Genomic DNA, 15,542 nt, shown 5'->3' on the forward strand with positions numbered 1-15,542 from the left:
CCCCGCGCAACTATTGATGAAACGGACCTTAAAGACTAGGCTCTCGTTAATCCTCCCAGACATGCATGAAATTGTTGAGGCAAAGCGCCAGAAGCTAACTGAGTACCATGACCGAAATTCGAGGGAGAGGTGGAATGAGATAGGGGACAAAGTGTTTGTGCTAAATTATGGCAGGGATCCCAAATGGCTTGCAGGGACAGTAACAGGCAAGGAAGGAAACAGGCTACTGGTTGTACAAATGGACAATAGCCAAAGCTGCCGGAGACATGTAGACCAAGTAAAAAGTAGATTCACCAACAACACTGCGGAACCAGAGGCAGACTACAATGTGGAACTCACACCACACCTGGTGGACAGACAGAGGGAACAACCTGAGGAAAGGGCAGTCTCAACAGACAGCCCAGGCGAGATACCAGCAATCACACTGAACGAAACAGACAGCCCAGGCGAGATACCAGCAATCACACCGAAAGAAAAACAGGCACCAAGGCAAACAACTGAACCACAACTAAGATGCTCCACGCGAGAACGTAGACCACCTGAGAGACTGAATCTATAAAGACAATAAGACCTTGGGGGAGGATGATGTCATGTATCTCACACTACTGTATATAACTGTATCTTACCATGCTATACATGACTGTAACTAGATATGACCTGTAACCACAAGCATACGTTATCACCAGGGTTGCACTTGTAGGAGACACTGCATACCTGTTCCACACAGGTATATAAAGGCAGGTCCCAGGCAAGTGTGGCACTCGAGAGCTGTGAAATAAAGGTGCAGGTCCAGAGTGACCTTGACTTCAGCATGTGCCTCGTGTAAGTCTGTACTGCAGGGTCAGGAATTTACAGTTTTGGTGATGCCGCTGGATTGTGCTTGGGAAGCCTCTGTCCGGTGAGCGTTCGGTCTGTGATCTGACACACACTGAGCTCAGCGTTTCAGCTATGGCAAAGTGGAGGGGGAGGGCCTTGTGCTCTCACAGTTCTGAGGGGCATTGGAGTCATGCTGGCCACAGGCTGCCTACTTACCTCCTTGTCCGTGACAGATGCATGGCACAGGGTGATCCAAGATAAGAATGAGGATAAAAACAGAAGAACAAGTTTTCTTTTCAATGGTTGTTAATGGTTGTCCACGGCTGTTAACGCACTGGAGTATTGGATTAAATGGGATTTATGTTTCCTGGATAAAGCCACTAGCAATTTTTATTATCCTGAACATTTTAGGTATTTCTAGAATTTATCACTGCCGAGATGGATATGGTTAAGATGTTGCCTCAGACAGTCCTAACCCTAACCTTAACCCTTATTCACCTTTCAGGTTTTCTCTAGAATTTCTCACTGCCTAGACGGATATGATTAAGATGTTGCCTCAGACAGTGCTTGTTCACCTCTCAGGTTCTGATCCTTGCCCATGATTCTACCGCAGTTCTTGCTTTCAGACTCAGCGAGAGTCCATCCCAGCGTCTCCGTCTGTGAAGAGCAGCTTTGCCAGAATCCCAGAGTAATAGGGTCCAAAAACCATTCTATTGTGATGCAGTATACAGCTGAACGTGGAGCCAATCTCCTTCAGCTCTGCTTGAACTGGAGCGAGGCCTCCTGGGAGAGCATGAAGACCGTTCTGTGGACTCGGGGAACTGAGAAAACCATTCAGGTACGAGTGGATCCGCTCACCTACAGAAAAAGATACAGGATAATTAAACCAACTAAATAACCATGCAGGGTGGGGCCTAGCAAGGCACACAGCGCAGAAGATAGTAAAATGTATGAATTGTTCACGTTTCTGCATAAGTACAGTGAATGCAAAACATATTGACCTTCAAACAAGAATTTGGTGGATCTTGGACTCAAAGATTCAGATGTGGTATGGTGGAGATTCAAATGTTTGGTTGGACTGTCCAGATGTTTAGATTGTGTTTGGTTGGACTATCCGGAGATTTGGTTGGACTATCCAGATGTTTGGTTGGATGCTCCAGATGTTTGGATTGTGTTTGGTTGGACTATCCAGAGGTTTGGTTGGACTATCAAGATGCTTGGTTGGACTGTCCCGATGTTTGGATCGTGTTTGGTTGGACTATCCAGATGTTTGGTTGGACTCCAGATGTTTGGATCGTGTTTGGTTGGACTGTCCAGATGTTTGGCTTGTGTTTGGTTGAACTATCCAGATGTTTGGTTGGACTATCCAGAGGTTTGGATTGCTTTGCAATGAGCAGGATCTGTGGATACTTTATTCACAGATTCCGTCCTTTACTGAGTTTCCTCTTGTGCCAAGGTAAAGGGAGAAGAAATTTATTGGTGGGCATTCCCAACTGCACGTTCCCGGTTATTGCTGTGAACATTGACAATATTTCCAATACGGCCTCGATTCTGAACGTAGCACATTATTTAAGCTGTTGTTGCCCCTCCTTAATTTTCTCCTGCTTGATCTTGAAGGTGCTGACCCATCCTAGGGTACAGATCCATGGATACGAGTATCCTTTGGCTGTTCGCCAACGTGGCCACCCTTTAACTCTGAGTTGTGGCAGGCTGTTCAAGTATGGGAGGGACAGAGGGCGTCACATCCAAAGGCTGGGAACCCTGACTGATTTTCTTTCCTATGAGCTTTATGATCAATTATATTTCGGCTCTGCCGGAGATCAGCTCACTCTTCAAATCAATCTTGCGATCTTGCTGGTCTGTGTGCCTCAGTATCACCATGGGCAATGCATTAACCAACAGAGCCATTATGTACATTCTTAATGCTCATTATGAATGGACCATTCTGTTTTCATTCATATTTACTCTGAGTAAACTGTTCAGCCACCTAAGGACTCATTTTTAGAGTGGAAGCAAGTCTTCCTCGATTCCGAGGGACTGCCTATAATGATGATATGAATGGATCATTCTGTTTTAATTCATATTTACTCTGAGTAAAGAAGAACACATTTTATTACAGTAACAATGACAAGGCAGTTTCATATTATTCAGAAAATTGCCTCAGTGGAGCTGATCACATTCCAAGAGTACCTGGCTCACTTTCCAAGTTCTACATAGGACTCACCGATCAGGTTACGAATGACATTGTCTCTCTGTGTAAGGCTTCGGACTTGTCCTTTTAAAGTGGCTTCTTGCTCACTTGTCAGGGGTGCGTATCCATTTTCAGGGAGTGACCGGCTGACCTCTCGGTGTACCTGCTCACTGACTGCAAGTAGAGCTTCTTCTAACCTGAAAATCCTGGGGATTGACAGGAGGAGCAAAACAAGAATTCATTTTAATATAATGTTTCCTGTTATTACTGATGGAGAGGGACCCTTTGGTTAAAGATTTCACCTTTTCAGGATTCAAAATCAAAGCCTCAGCTGTTCTTGGCTTTAAAGAGCATAGCTTCAACCCAGCTTGTGATAGGGAGAAAAAAAACTGGCATTAGCAGGAAACCACCTCCCAAACATCATCCTCCTATTGGCCATCCAAACTGGTGATTGCCAAAGGAGAGTCCAGATCGTTCCTTGCACTCGTCTGAACAGGAAATATGACTTAGGACTTAATGGGAGGGACCTAAAATAGGGTCAAGGTGGAAAACAGACAAAAAAATCTGACTTAAACTGCCTTAAATTAACATTTCCAAAATGATAGGTGTGGGGATTTCATTTTGAGTCAGCGTGTTACAGCGAGGCCTGTACTCCCAACATGCCATGCCAAGAGTCTCAGAATGCAGCTTTTCCCCATGCTGTGAGTTCCCGGCCTCAGACATGTCTGTGGAAAGGTTTTAGGGGTGAGTAAAAATCTGAGAGCAAGTCGCTCCAAGCAGCTGCCCCGAGAGACAGTGCAGAGGTTTGCCATCAAGCTTAATAAGTAGTTAGATAGGAAAAGCCCTGGGTGAAAAAATAAAACTACCCCCTAATCTCCTAAAGAAAACCTCCCAAAGAGTGAATATAAATCCACATAACAGAAGAGGAAGTATTTTGCATCAAAGGAGTTGCCCGATATCCAGGTTATCATTTATCCCAGCAGTGGCCATTTTGGTTTCCTCAGTTACCAATACATCGACCTGAAACGTTAACTCTGTTTCTCTCTCCACAGATGCTGCCTGACCTGCTGAGTGTTTCAAGCTGTCGACTTGTTTTACGCACAGCTGGTTGATCAGTTTATCGGTTCAAGCTAAATCGAGGTCTGTGCAGGAACCGGACCCAACCCCCAGGTGTTTCGGAAGAAGATAAAGAAGATCACAACTCTGTTCAACAGCTGGACAAATGCATATTCCTTCTGGTCAACATCTCATCGCAGGCCATGGGTGAGCACCAGTGGAAAGATGTGCCGCACAGGCTGTGGGTCAGTGAGCACTGGCAAAGTTCAGTTCTATAATGTTTCTTCATTTAGGTGCGACTTCAGTAACCTGCCCACCCTACATGTCTTTTTTGCTCTGTCAAGGTTTTTGAGCAGCATTGCAGTCTTCGGCCCACCTAGTTTCCACCATGCACTCAAACCACTTTTGTATTCCTGAACAATCCCGTACCCTTGCTATATTTATACAACTCCCATGCCCACTTATGTTGGGCAAACAATGATGAGATAAGTGGTATTTCAATAGTTCAATAAGACGAATGGTTCTCAGCCTGTTGCAGCCAACCTCCAGATATACTTTTTGGTCTTGCCCTCCAAAATGCCTATGGTACTCTTGAAAATCAGAACTTGGGAAGGTGTTTTTGCCTTAAATGCTTAAAACAAAGCCTTTCCAGTGGAATAACTGTCTCTGCATTTCATCAAATAAAAGTAGGCCCATTGTGGCTAGATTAATTGGCTTTGCAGAAATAGTACAGTGAGATCATTAACATTCAAAGCCTTAACCGTGAAGGCGAGACAGAACATCAAACCCCATGTCTGGAGAAGATCAGACTGAACACAGAGCCCCATGTCTAGGGAAGGTCGGAGTGAGCAGCTCAAGCTCGGAAGGGTTTCTTTACACAGAGGGTGATTGACAGCTGGAGTGCGTCGTTTGGTGGTGTGTTTGAGGCCAGGATTGGACATTTCAAAGTATTGAATGGTGAAAGGGGTAGGCGGTAGAGTTGGTGTTCCGGAATGATGGAATTATTCCAGAGCCTTCTATTTCAAAACCTACCGTGTCATCATAACTCAAGAGGGCAAGACAAAAACTAGAGGAGCTGTGCATTACCCCGTCAGCCTCCCGCAGTTATCGCGAAATACCAGACCATGCAGGTGTCTGTCTACACGCTCACAGCTGTAAGTTGATTTGCACTGTGCAACATTTTCACCTGTGTATACTGAAGGAATAGAGTTATAATTATAGCAAGGGCTGATAGGTATGCTTCAAAGTATTCTGTCTCCACTGCCGCTTCCTGGAGACACGTGTGGTCAGATTAACTTACTTGCAATTCAGCCCATCCAGCAGGGCACAAGTCACCTGCTTTAGTTTTTCTACAAACCCAGGCAAACCACAAATGGTTGCTCCCACTGCATTACTGGTTACCAAAAGGACGGAAGCCACAAGAGTCAGCTGATCGAGTCGCTGCTGCAGCTCCTGTAGACGTGATCTGTCCATCAGCACAGTCTGTAAGGAGAGGAAAAAACACACAGTGTGGGTTCATGGTGTCTGTCAGCGGAAAAGCCGCAGAATCCAGTCAATCACTGCTTAACAGCGGGATTGAGGGTACAGCTCAGCAATGATAGCCAATTTAGAAAGTCAAGTCAGTTCAAACTAAATCTAATTGCTTTGATTCCTTGTCCGTGGTAATTAGACGAACTCAGCCAGTTGCATGTGTTAGAACTGATCCCGGCAGACTTTGGCCTATGGGGACATGGTGGTGGTGGGGTAGGGCGGGTGGTGGGATGGGGGGAGTGGGTGGGTGGGGTGGGGGTGGGGGGAGTGGGTGGTGTGGTGGGGGTGGGGGGTGGTGGGGTGGTGTGGGGGTGTGGTGGGGGGGGAGCGGGGGGGTGGGGGTGTGGTGGGGGGGGGAGCGGGGGGGTGGGGTGGTGTGGTGGGGGGGGAGTGGGGGGAATGGGTGGTGGGGTGGGGTGGGGGTGGGAAGTGGGTGGGTTGGGTAACCAGCCCAGGTTCCCATACCTGAGTGCTGTTGAGTGAATGCTGCTGGACAGCATGCATATGTGCCTGTCGGGCCTGGATTTGGCTGTGATCTGCGCCATGGTTGAATAGGTTACTAACATCCACAGACCAGACTCACACAAGAATGGACTGCCAGCACCCAGGGCCGTGACCCCAGCAAAGGTCAGCACCTTCAGGAAAAGGTCGGTAAGAGCAACACAAACCAAACCCCTGACGCGGGCCTAACCTGATAAAAATGTTCATCCCTCCTAAAGTAGTCTCGGTAATAACTGAAGGTTTTGACATCTTTGAGGAAAATAAACACATTCTGACTTCTCCAAACCCAGAGCAGCGGGCAAATGTACGCACTTCTTTTTCAAAACAACTTTCTCTTTTAGAAACAGTGATGGATGATCAGGTTCCCGGATTGTGGGGGGGCTTTAAATGTATATTGGGGTCAGCATTTACATGCATTTTCCTCCCCCCATTTTAATAGTGTTCTTCCCCCCACCCCACCACTGGGATCGACAGACAATTTGAATTTGCCGCCTCTGTACACGTGGGAAGGGAATGCTGACAACACTGGCCGGAGGGAGTGAGGGGCCAGCAATATTCATTTCATTCCATAAGTGCAGGAGTGTCGTTGGCTCCAGGAATGATCGAGTTTCAGATGCAGAGAGTGCCATTCATTTCTTCTTAATAAATGACTTGACGCATCTCTATCATCAAAATAAAACTGAATGTTATTTTTTTGTATGACTATTTTGAATGTAAATTGTTGGAGGAATAATGTGCATCAGACAGACAGCTTCATGACATGGGATCAGGAAACCCACTCCCAGCCGGTGTACTGGGATTGAGTCGCCCCATCAGCACTACTCGCAAAAGTCAATTGTTAAACACAATTTATTTTATTTCTCTCCAGTTGTTTATTTTTCTGATGGCCTTTTGGGAGAAATTGTGCAGGAGTTACGGAACCTGGCGGTGTGTCCAGAGCTGGCCTCACATATTCCACAGCCGTTTGGGCCAAAGTGCCTCGGGCCCACTTCAACCTTGATCAGCAAACATCGCACTCGAATGTGCAATTGCCAAAGATTTCTCTGTTGTTCGGGGGCCTTGGCCCCCGCTGAGTCTGACTCTGCCAGGCCTCTCGGTTCCTTCCCTGGAGCTGCCACCATGAATCAAGCCAACTTGCTGGTCCAATGGGCAGAAAGTACAGGGGGCAGTGACTGCCGGTAGGAACTGCGTACAAGGCCACGCCAGGACAATGGCAGAGTGTGACTGGGTTGAGGAGGGCAGGACTTCCCGTGTGTGGAGGAGGCGGGGGGGGGGCACAGTTCTACCACTATCATAACAAACTGGTTCCGCACACGCATACACCAATCAACCAATAGGACTGAGACTGCCCTACCAAAGCTGTGTACGCCCCTGCCTTCTCATTGCACGTGCTGTTTCTGTGTTGGTGCCGTTACCGAAGTTAATATGTGCGCTCGCACAATAATGTGGAATCAGTGGGTCATGTCAACTGCGTGTGACTGGGATCAAAGAGCTTGCAAGTTAGAGGCAAGAGAAGACCTGAATAGGTGTGAATGAAGAACAAAAAAAATGGAGGAACCAATTAGCTCAGCCCATCCAGAGTGAGGCTGTACATAACCACGTTGGCAGCATAGGCCCAAGGCTAACCTTGAACTTAAAATAACACGATCACTCAATAATATGGTTGTCTATTGATATTAATTCAGTGTGCATTTATGGTTCAGTATCCTCTGTTAATCGAAAGTTATTGTGACACATTTAATTGATCCTGGCACACTTACTGCATCTTCACGGCTGAAATGTAGTCGTGGCATATCAGCTGAGTTCATGAAGGCGCCTTATTTGTCATGCTAGTTTTGTGACTGCTCATCCTTCTTGAAGGAACTTGCCCTCTTGCAGCACGGAGCAGGATATCCACATACCCCAGCATGGCAACAACTATGAGTGATAGGCACAGCACTCTTTAACGTGTTCCAATGGACGTTCCCCTCACTGGTGGCTTGGAGCTTACCTCTGGGTAAGTGTCGCTGTCAAGGTCCCATTTCAACAAGTTCATGTAACCTCGATTCAGCACCACTGTTGGGCTCACCATTGCCGAGCGGTTGCCGTGAGATGGTGAGACAGAATTGACAGTTTCTTCAGTTGCTGCCTTCAGCCATGCAGTCGTGTGCTCCAAAGCCTCTGAGAAATGAGAGAAGGTCACGTTGGCAGATTGGTGTGAAAACTACTGTTACACTGGCTCAGTCGATAAAGGCAACTGAGCCATATAGAAACATAGAAATTTACAGCGCAGAAGGAGGCCATTTCGGCCCATCGTGTCCGCGCCGGCCGACACAGAGCCACATAGCCCTTGGTCAGCAGCCCTGAAGGTTACATATAAACCTATGAACAATGACGGAAAGGTAAAGAGCGCCCAGCCCAAACCAGTCCGCCTCACACAACTGCAACACCCCTTATACTGAAACACTCTACACTCCACCCCAACCGGAGCCATGTGATCTCCTGGGAAAGGCAAAAACCAGATGAAAACCCAGGCCAATTTGGGGAGAAAAAATCTGGGAAAATTCCTCTCCGACCCATCCAGGCGATCGAAACTAGTCCAGGAGATCACCCTGGCTGTATTCGATTCTCTGTAGTACTTACCATTAATACTATGTCGGCCAACAAAAGGTCATCCAGTCTAATCCCAATTACCAGCTCTAGGTCCGTAACCTGCACTTTAAGTGCCCATCCAACTATCTCTTAAAAGTGGTGAGGGTTTCTGCATCCACCACGCTTCTAGGCAGCGAGTTCCAGAACCCCCTTCAAATCCCCTCTAAACCTTCCACACCCACCGTAAAACAATGTCACTCGGAATTGACCCCTCCACCAATAGGCCAAAAGGTCTTTGCTTTAATTCCTGAATAAGAGCTCATTTCCAGAGCAGCAGTCCAGTCCTCTCCAGGGATTCCGCTGTCTCAGCTCTAAGGTCTGGAACTCCCTCCCTAAACCTCTCTACCTCTCCCTTCTCCTTTAAGATGCTCCTTAAAACCTACCTCTTTGACCAAGCTTTTGGGCACCTCATCTTAAAATCTCCTCGGTGTCAAATTGTGTCTGATAATCACTCCCATAAAGTGCCTTGTGATGTTTTACAATGCTAAAGGCGCTGAATAATGCAAGTATTTTTGTCGTATGAACTTAACACATTCGTATGACATTCTTGTGCTGTTTTGCCGGAGGTGTTGACTCATTTAAAATAAACGGAATTAACACCTGCATTAAATAGCAGCCAGAGGAATGCCCTTCAAACATGCTAAGTGTCACTGACAGTAATTGAGGCTTTTTTGTGAATCTGTGATGACATGTTCTCACTGTGAGCACCATTACTGCATAAATACTGCCTTAGGTTTCAACCAAAGGTCAGTAAGCTGTGCGCCGTTTCCAATTTCTCTGCAGTCTTTAGGAAGCTGCCTCAGCCACTGGTCTGACTCGCGACGGAATGGCGGGGAGGGTTTCCCCCTCGGCGATTCCTCGTGTGCCGACTCTCGGGCTCGAGTTGGGCTGGCTGGATCGAAGTTCAGCGCAGGCCCAGACCCTTCCAACGGGGGAGGAAAACAAATCTAAGGGAGTCGCTCTTTAGCAACAAGCTCGAGCAAGAGAGGCATCAGGGAAGGCTGCCTAAGGTGGAACGAGGTGTGCGTATTATGTGTGGACGGGGGAGACCAACAAAACGGCTTTTATCCGAGGCTAGAAAGGTATAATTTTGTGCAGCCTGTGTTATGCCACAAAGGTGTTAGATTGTGAATAAGGTGCATTCAAGGAAAACAGCTGAGGCTTCGTACTCCAGATTGGGCCAGGACGTTTGGGTCACAAGGGCTTAAATGGTTCTTGACCCTCTGGACTACAATAATTATGAGGGTTCATCCTTCTTATGTGTGTGACAGCATGTGGAAAGCAGGATAGAGTCCTGGCACCTCCAGTACGTAACCCGGAGTAAACCTCTGGGAGTCCTCATGCGCGAAGAGAAACACTTTGGGCTAGAAATTCGTCGGCTTAGCGCCACCCGTGAGCTCCCAGTGCTAACTAGCCGCTAATCACCTACCGCCCGAGCGCCGCGCTATGACAGCCTGCCGCGAACTTCACTGCTGGTTTAGCACGGCGCTGTCATATAGCGCTGCGCACTCTAGCGCCACACGTGTGCAACGCCCTCTTAGTATTGCGTTCACCGTCTGGCGCTACTCCCAACAGGGAAAGCAGGTGCTGCAAGGAGGATCTCGGGGCGATATCTGAAGGGCTGACCCGGTAAGTGTTCAGATTGCACTTTATTTACAGTTACTGACCTTTCTGACCTCTGGAAGCCTGTTGCTAACTTTTCTTTCATTTCCTTGCAGTTTTTGCCTGTTCCACCTTTAGGCGCTAGGATGCCAGTATCCACAAAACAACTGCATTTATCTCTTTCTTTGGGAGAGGGAGGAATCACTCTGGCTGCAATATTTGCAGCAACATTGCAAATGCATTCAGAAATAACACATTAACAATTTAGCTACCAGAGCATCTCTTTCACCGCTCCCCACCAACCCCCTACTTCATCTCTGCAGTCTCCATTCATTTTAAGCACATCAACTCTTGCTCCCCAGCTCTCAGGCCCATTCTCTGCACTAACTTAGTTCCTGCAGTTTATCATCTCACTGGCCCGGTGCCAGGACAGGCCGAGTGACGACCATTTACCGAGTTGCTTACTGGGCTGTTTGTTGAGGAACTCCTGGAACTTGCTGCGCTCGTACTGGATGGATTGCTGTTGTAGATGCGGCTTCAAGGTCTTAATGGTAAAGTTCACCATGTCAATCTTCATCAGGTCAAGCACGCGGAAGATCTCCCTAGGAAAAGGTAAAAACCAGACTGATTGGAGGTTTCGTTCCTCTCAGGACGATTTAAGCTGTTTTACTCTGAGATGGTTAGTGAGCAGAGAAAGCAAAGCGAGCCGAGAGATGCTTCAGCTAGTGATCTCCTGAACATATTTAAACGTGAATGCACGGTTCAGGCAGAAGAGGCCACAGGTGGTTTGTTATGAGGTTTTACTGTCAAAGTTTAATCTACTTCAGCCGTGTAAAAGGTAAGGCCCTGAGCTAATCAATTGATTGGCTTGTACAGAGAATAATGCATATCTCGGAGTGATAATCTCACTGATGGATTCGATGACTTTATAAACTGTGTGGGTATATATTGAGTGGTTTATAATCATCTGAAGAGCTGACCCAGAAAGATTGCAGCTGGAAATAGTAGAATAAAAACGGTAGAACCAGAGGACATGGTCTGTGCTTAACATTGGCCCCGATATTTACTGGGGCGGGTTTTGTGAGGGGAAGAGTTTTGACTTCACAGCGTGCTTCTTTCCCCCAGCCAGTTCCCCGCTCTGATTGACAGGCTTGGCTCCCTGTCGGGCCGGGAATGCTCTGGAGGAGGCCAAGCCCAGTAGTAGGTAGGGAGCGAGGCTGTAGCTGGGTTAGTGGGAGCGTAGAAGGGCTCCGGATCTTTGGGGGGGGTGAGGGGAGGTAATCTGATCTCTGGGGGGGTCTGACCAGAGGCAGGACGGGGGTGAGGGGATGGTCTGACTGGGCAGTGAAGCAGGTTAGCTTGGGGGACTGGGAGAAGCATCCACAAGCAGTGCTGTAAAGACACTTTTCCACGAAGCAGTCTTCGCCTCCCGTTAGCTGCCGGGGCCCGGGAAACCCGGCCGTCCAGGGTTCAACCTGGAAGACAGGTCAAATCTGAGGAATGCAGCCTCATTATAATATTTAAATGACCAAACCCGCCTCCTGTCAGGGGATTGGTTACTTACTCCCTTCGCTCCGCCTCTGGTAAAACCATGTTGCTGGCGCTTTGGGTTTGGGTTTGAGATTTAAACATTTTAACATCCCACCCGACCCATACCCCCTCGTTTTTTGGGGTTAAAATTACCTCCATTATTTTAGTGAGCAAGTGGTCAATCTATGGAACAGACTCCATAAGGAGATGGTGGAAGCAGTTAGTATTGATTCATTCAAATGTAAATTAGATAGATTTCTTTCAGAAAATAATGTTTTGGGACACAATATATGAGTAATTTGAGACATGACATATGGCAATTGTAGCACATGTAATATGGAGAGATTATTTGCAACAACTGTGTTGTGTCCTGTGCATTTGCATCTTGGACTCCGCCCCCTTTTTGCGCATGTGCGCTTGATCCGGTCGCTCATGCGCCGTGCGACATACGGGGAAACCGGAAGTTGGCCAAGCCACAAACTCATGGAACATAGAGACCATCGCCGCAGCAGCTACTTCGAGGGCTTTTGAATTATCGCCAGTACTTTTGCCTAAAATATTGCTGAGATTATCTGCACAAACATTTCTGCGGCCTTCTGTGGGAGAGAAAAGAATCGGAGGTCCAGAGAGAGAGAGACTGGGGGGAAGAGAGAGAGAGACTGGGGGAGAGAGAGAGAGAGAGAGGGGGGGGGAGAGAAACCGGGACCGGGGGGAGAGAGAGAGAGAGAGAGAGGGGGGGAGAGAAACCGGGACCGGGGGGAGAGAGAGAGAGGCTGGGGGGAAGAGAGAGAGAGAGAGACTGGGGGAGAGAGAGAGGGGGAGAGAGACCGGGACCGGGGGGGGGGAGAGAGAGAGAGAGAGGGGGGGAGAGAGAGAGAGAGAGAGAGGGGGAGAGAGACCGGGACCGGGGGGGGGGGAGAGAGAGAGAGAGAGAGAGACTGGAGAGAGAGACTGGGGGGAGAGAGAGAGAGACTGGAGAGAGAGACTGGGGGGAGAGAGAGAGAGAGAGAGAGACTGAGGGGGGGGGGGGGGAGAGAGAGAGACCGGGAGAGAGAGAGAGACCAGAGGCGGGGGGGGGGGGGGGGAAGAGAGAGCGAGAGAGAGAGAGACCAGAGGGGGGGAGAGAGAGAGAGAGACCGGGGGGAGAGAGAGAGAGAGAGACAGGGGGGAGAGAGAGAGTGGGGGGGGGGAGAGAGAGGGGGACTGGGGGAAAGAGATGGACTGGGGGGAGAGAGAGAGAGGGACTGGGGGGGGGGGGGAGAGAGAAGAGAGAGAGGACGCGTGAGAGGGGATCAGAGGGGAGAGAGAGAGGGAACTCAGGGAAGAGGGATCACATTCTTCCAACCCCACCCCCTTTACACCTGCACCACGTTCTCTGGCTCCCCCCCCTACACCTGGTTAATTTCTCCGAAAGCTCGGTGCGTGTGACAAGTGACATCATTGGAGTGGACTAAATCCAGAAGTCACGACACTGTCACTATTCACTTTATATCCAATAAATCTGTTAACAATCCTTGACCCACACACAATGTCCCATCTATGGTGCAGCAGGGGGGGTGGGGTGGTGGTGGGGGCGGTAAGGTTAGGAACTTGGGCTGGGATGGGGCAGGAACTTGGGATGGGATAGGGCAGGAACTTTAGATGGGGATGGGGCAGGAACTCGGGATGGTATGGGGCAGGAACTTGGGCTGGGATGGGGCAGGAACTTGGGCTGGGATGGGGCAGGAACTTTGGATGGGGATGGGGCAGGAACTCGGGATGGGATGGGGCAGGAACTCGGGCTGAGATGGGGCAGGAACTTGGGCTGGGATGGGGCAGGAACTTGGGCTGGTATGGGGCAGGAACTTTGGATGGGGATGGGGCAGGAACTCGGGATGGTATGGGACAGGAACTTTGGAGGGGGGTGGGGTCTTAACCTGTGAGAGTGAGCTGTCTCCTTTCTGGAGTCGGCAGTCAGAATGGCTCGAATTACACTGATTACGTAGGCAGAGCGGTTCTAATTACACATTCCAGAGAAATTGCTGCGTGAGTCTTATCCTCCCAGGGGATCACTCAGATCTTGTGATCAAGGGGACCCAACCAAAGCATTTTACTGTTGCAAATAAACGCCTCCTATGTAGTATGTGTCAGCTGTGGCTCATCCTCTGAGTCAGAAGTTCAAGTCCCACTCCAGGGATTTCAGCACATAAATCTAGGCTGACACTCCAATGCAGTGCTGAGGGAATGCTGCACTGTCGGCGCCGTCTTTCAGATGAGACGTGAAACCGAGGTCCCGTCTGCTCTCTCAGGTGGACATAAAAGATCCCATGGCACTATTTTGAAGAAGAGCAGGGGACTTATCCCCGGTATCCTGGCCAATATTTATCCCTCAATCAATATGACAAAAAACAGATTATCTGGTCATTATCGCATTGCTGTTTGTGGGAGCTTGCTATGCGTATATTGGCTGCCGCATTTCCTACATTAAACAGTGACTACACTCCAAAAGTACTTCATTGGCTGTAAAGCGCTTTGAGACGTCCGGTGGTTGTGAAAGGCGCTATATAAATGCAAGTCTTTCTTTCATATTCGGGAGGAAGAGGTGGCTTTGGAGCTGTGATTCCCAATGCTCTCCACCACTGGGGTTTACCTCGCCTCATGTCTGGTTCTGTTGTAGACTAATTGATAGAGATTGATAGTTATGATTAGTCAATAACGCCGCTATTGTTATATCATGTGACCTGTTAGGCCGAAAGGCCTGTTTTGGCGCTGTAAATACCTTGCAATAGATGGTCCTGTTTTGTGTAGCAATTCCTACATTCCTAATGTAATTGTTCCTTGATACTGGGGAAAATTTTAGAATCAATGATGAGAACAAGCTGGTTGAACATTTAGAGAGATATAAACAACTTGGCAAGGGCAGGCATAGATTTATAAAGTGGAAGTCACGCCTGACTAATTAAACAGAATTTTGTGAGAAAGTAACGAAAGATGTAGATGGGGTGACAGTTTAGATGTGGTTTACTTGCCTTTTAGGTGAAGCTTTTGATAAGGTTTTTCATGCAGAAGGAGTTAGGAAAATAAACAGGCCGGGTATTTGCAACATCAGGTGAATCAAAGTGTGGCTGAGCATTGGGGAACAAAAGGTCTGAGTAAATAGCAAGGATTGTGGGTGCAGGAATGTGCGGAGTGTGGTCTTGCAGGGCTTGGTGATGGAACCAACACTCTTCTACATTTTCAGAAATGATGGGTGCAAAGACATGCAGTTAGTGATACTGTACAACATGAGCAGAGGGATTACAAGATTCATGGCAAAACACTGAGAGAACAAATCAGGAAAGTGATCTGGGAGTCACGACAGCAAGCTAATGCTTGGCTCCTGTCAAGAAAGCACATGGAATGCTGGATTGTATTAAATGAGGAATGAACGTAGATCAAAGGAGGCTACAAAGCCTCAGTAACTACTAATTCAAAAAGTTAGCCATTATTTGGGTACATCTCACAAATACTATCTTTGTGAATAGTTGCAGGAGTATTGCTGCAGACCCCATTTGATTCTTGTGGGACAGTAACAACTTGCATTCATATAGCACCTTTAATGTAATAAAACATCCCAAGGCGCTTCACAGGAGCGTTATCAAACAGAATTTGACGCTGAGCCAAAGAAGAAAATATTAGGACGAAGTAGGTTTAAAGAGCATCTTAA

At 48.1% G+C, this 15,542-nt stretch overlaps 1 protein-coding gene across 1 annotated transcript in view; it reads right to left on the minus strand.

Moving 5' to 3' along the window:
- Positions 1 to 451: 451 nt before the first annotated feature.
- Positions 452 to 15,542, minus strand: part of LOC139227822 (T-complex protein 11-like protein 1) — a 101,504-nt gene continuing 86,413 nt past the window's right edge. The window contains exons 6-10 of the mRNA XM_070858891.1: positions 10,793 to 10,929; positions 8,085 to 8,254; positions 5,364 to 5,545; positions 3,041 to 3,204; positions 452 to 1,674 (exon numbers count right to left, since the gene is read on the minus strand). Of these exons, the coding sequence (XP_070714992.1) occupies positions 1,445 to 1,674; positions 3,041 to 3,204; positions 5,364 to 5,545; positions 8,085 to 8,254; positions 10,793 to 10,929 (883 nt within the window). The 3' untranslated portion in view covers positions 452 to 1,444. The remainder of the gene's footprint in view (positions 1,675 to 3,040; positions 3,205 to 5,363; positions 5,546 to 8,084; positions 8,255 to 10,792; positions 10,930 to 15,542) is intronic.

The sequence above is a fragment of the Pristiophorus japonicus genome, chromosome 17 (assembly GCF_044704955.1).
Source record: "Pristiophorus japonicus isolate sPriJap1 chromosome 17, sPriJap1.hap1, whole genome shotgun sequence".
NCBI classification, from domain to species: domain Eukaryota; kingdom Metazoa; phylum Chordata; class Chondrichthyes; family Pristiophoridae; genus Pristiophorus; species Pristiophorus japonicus.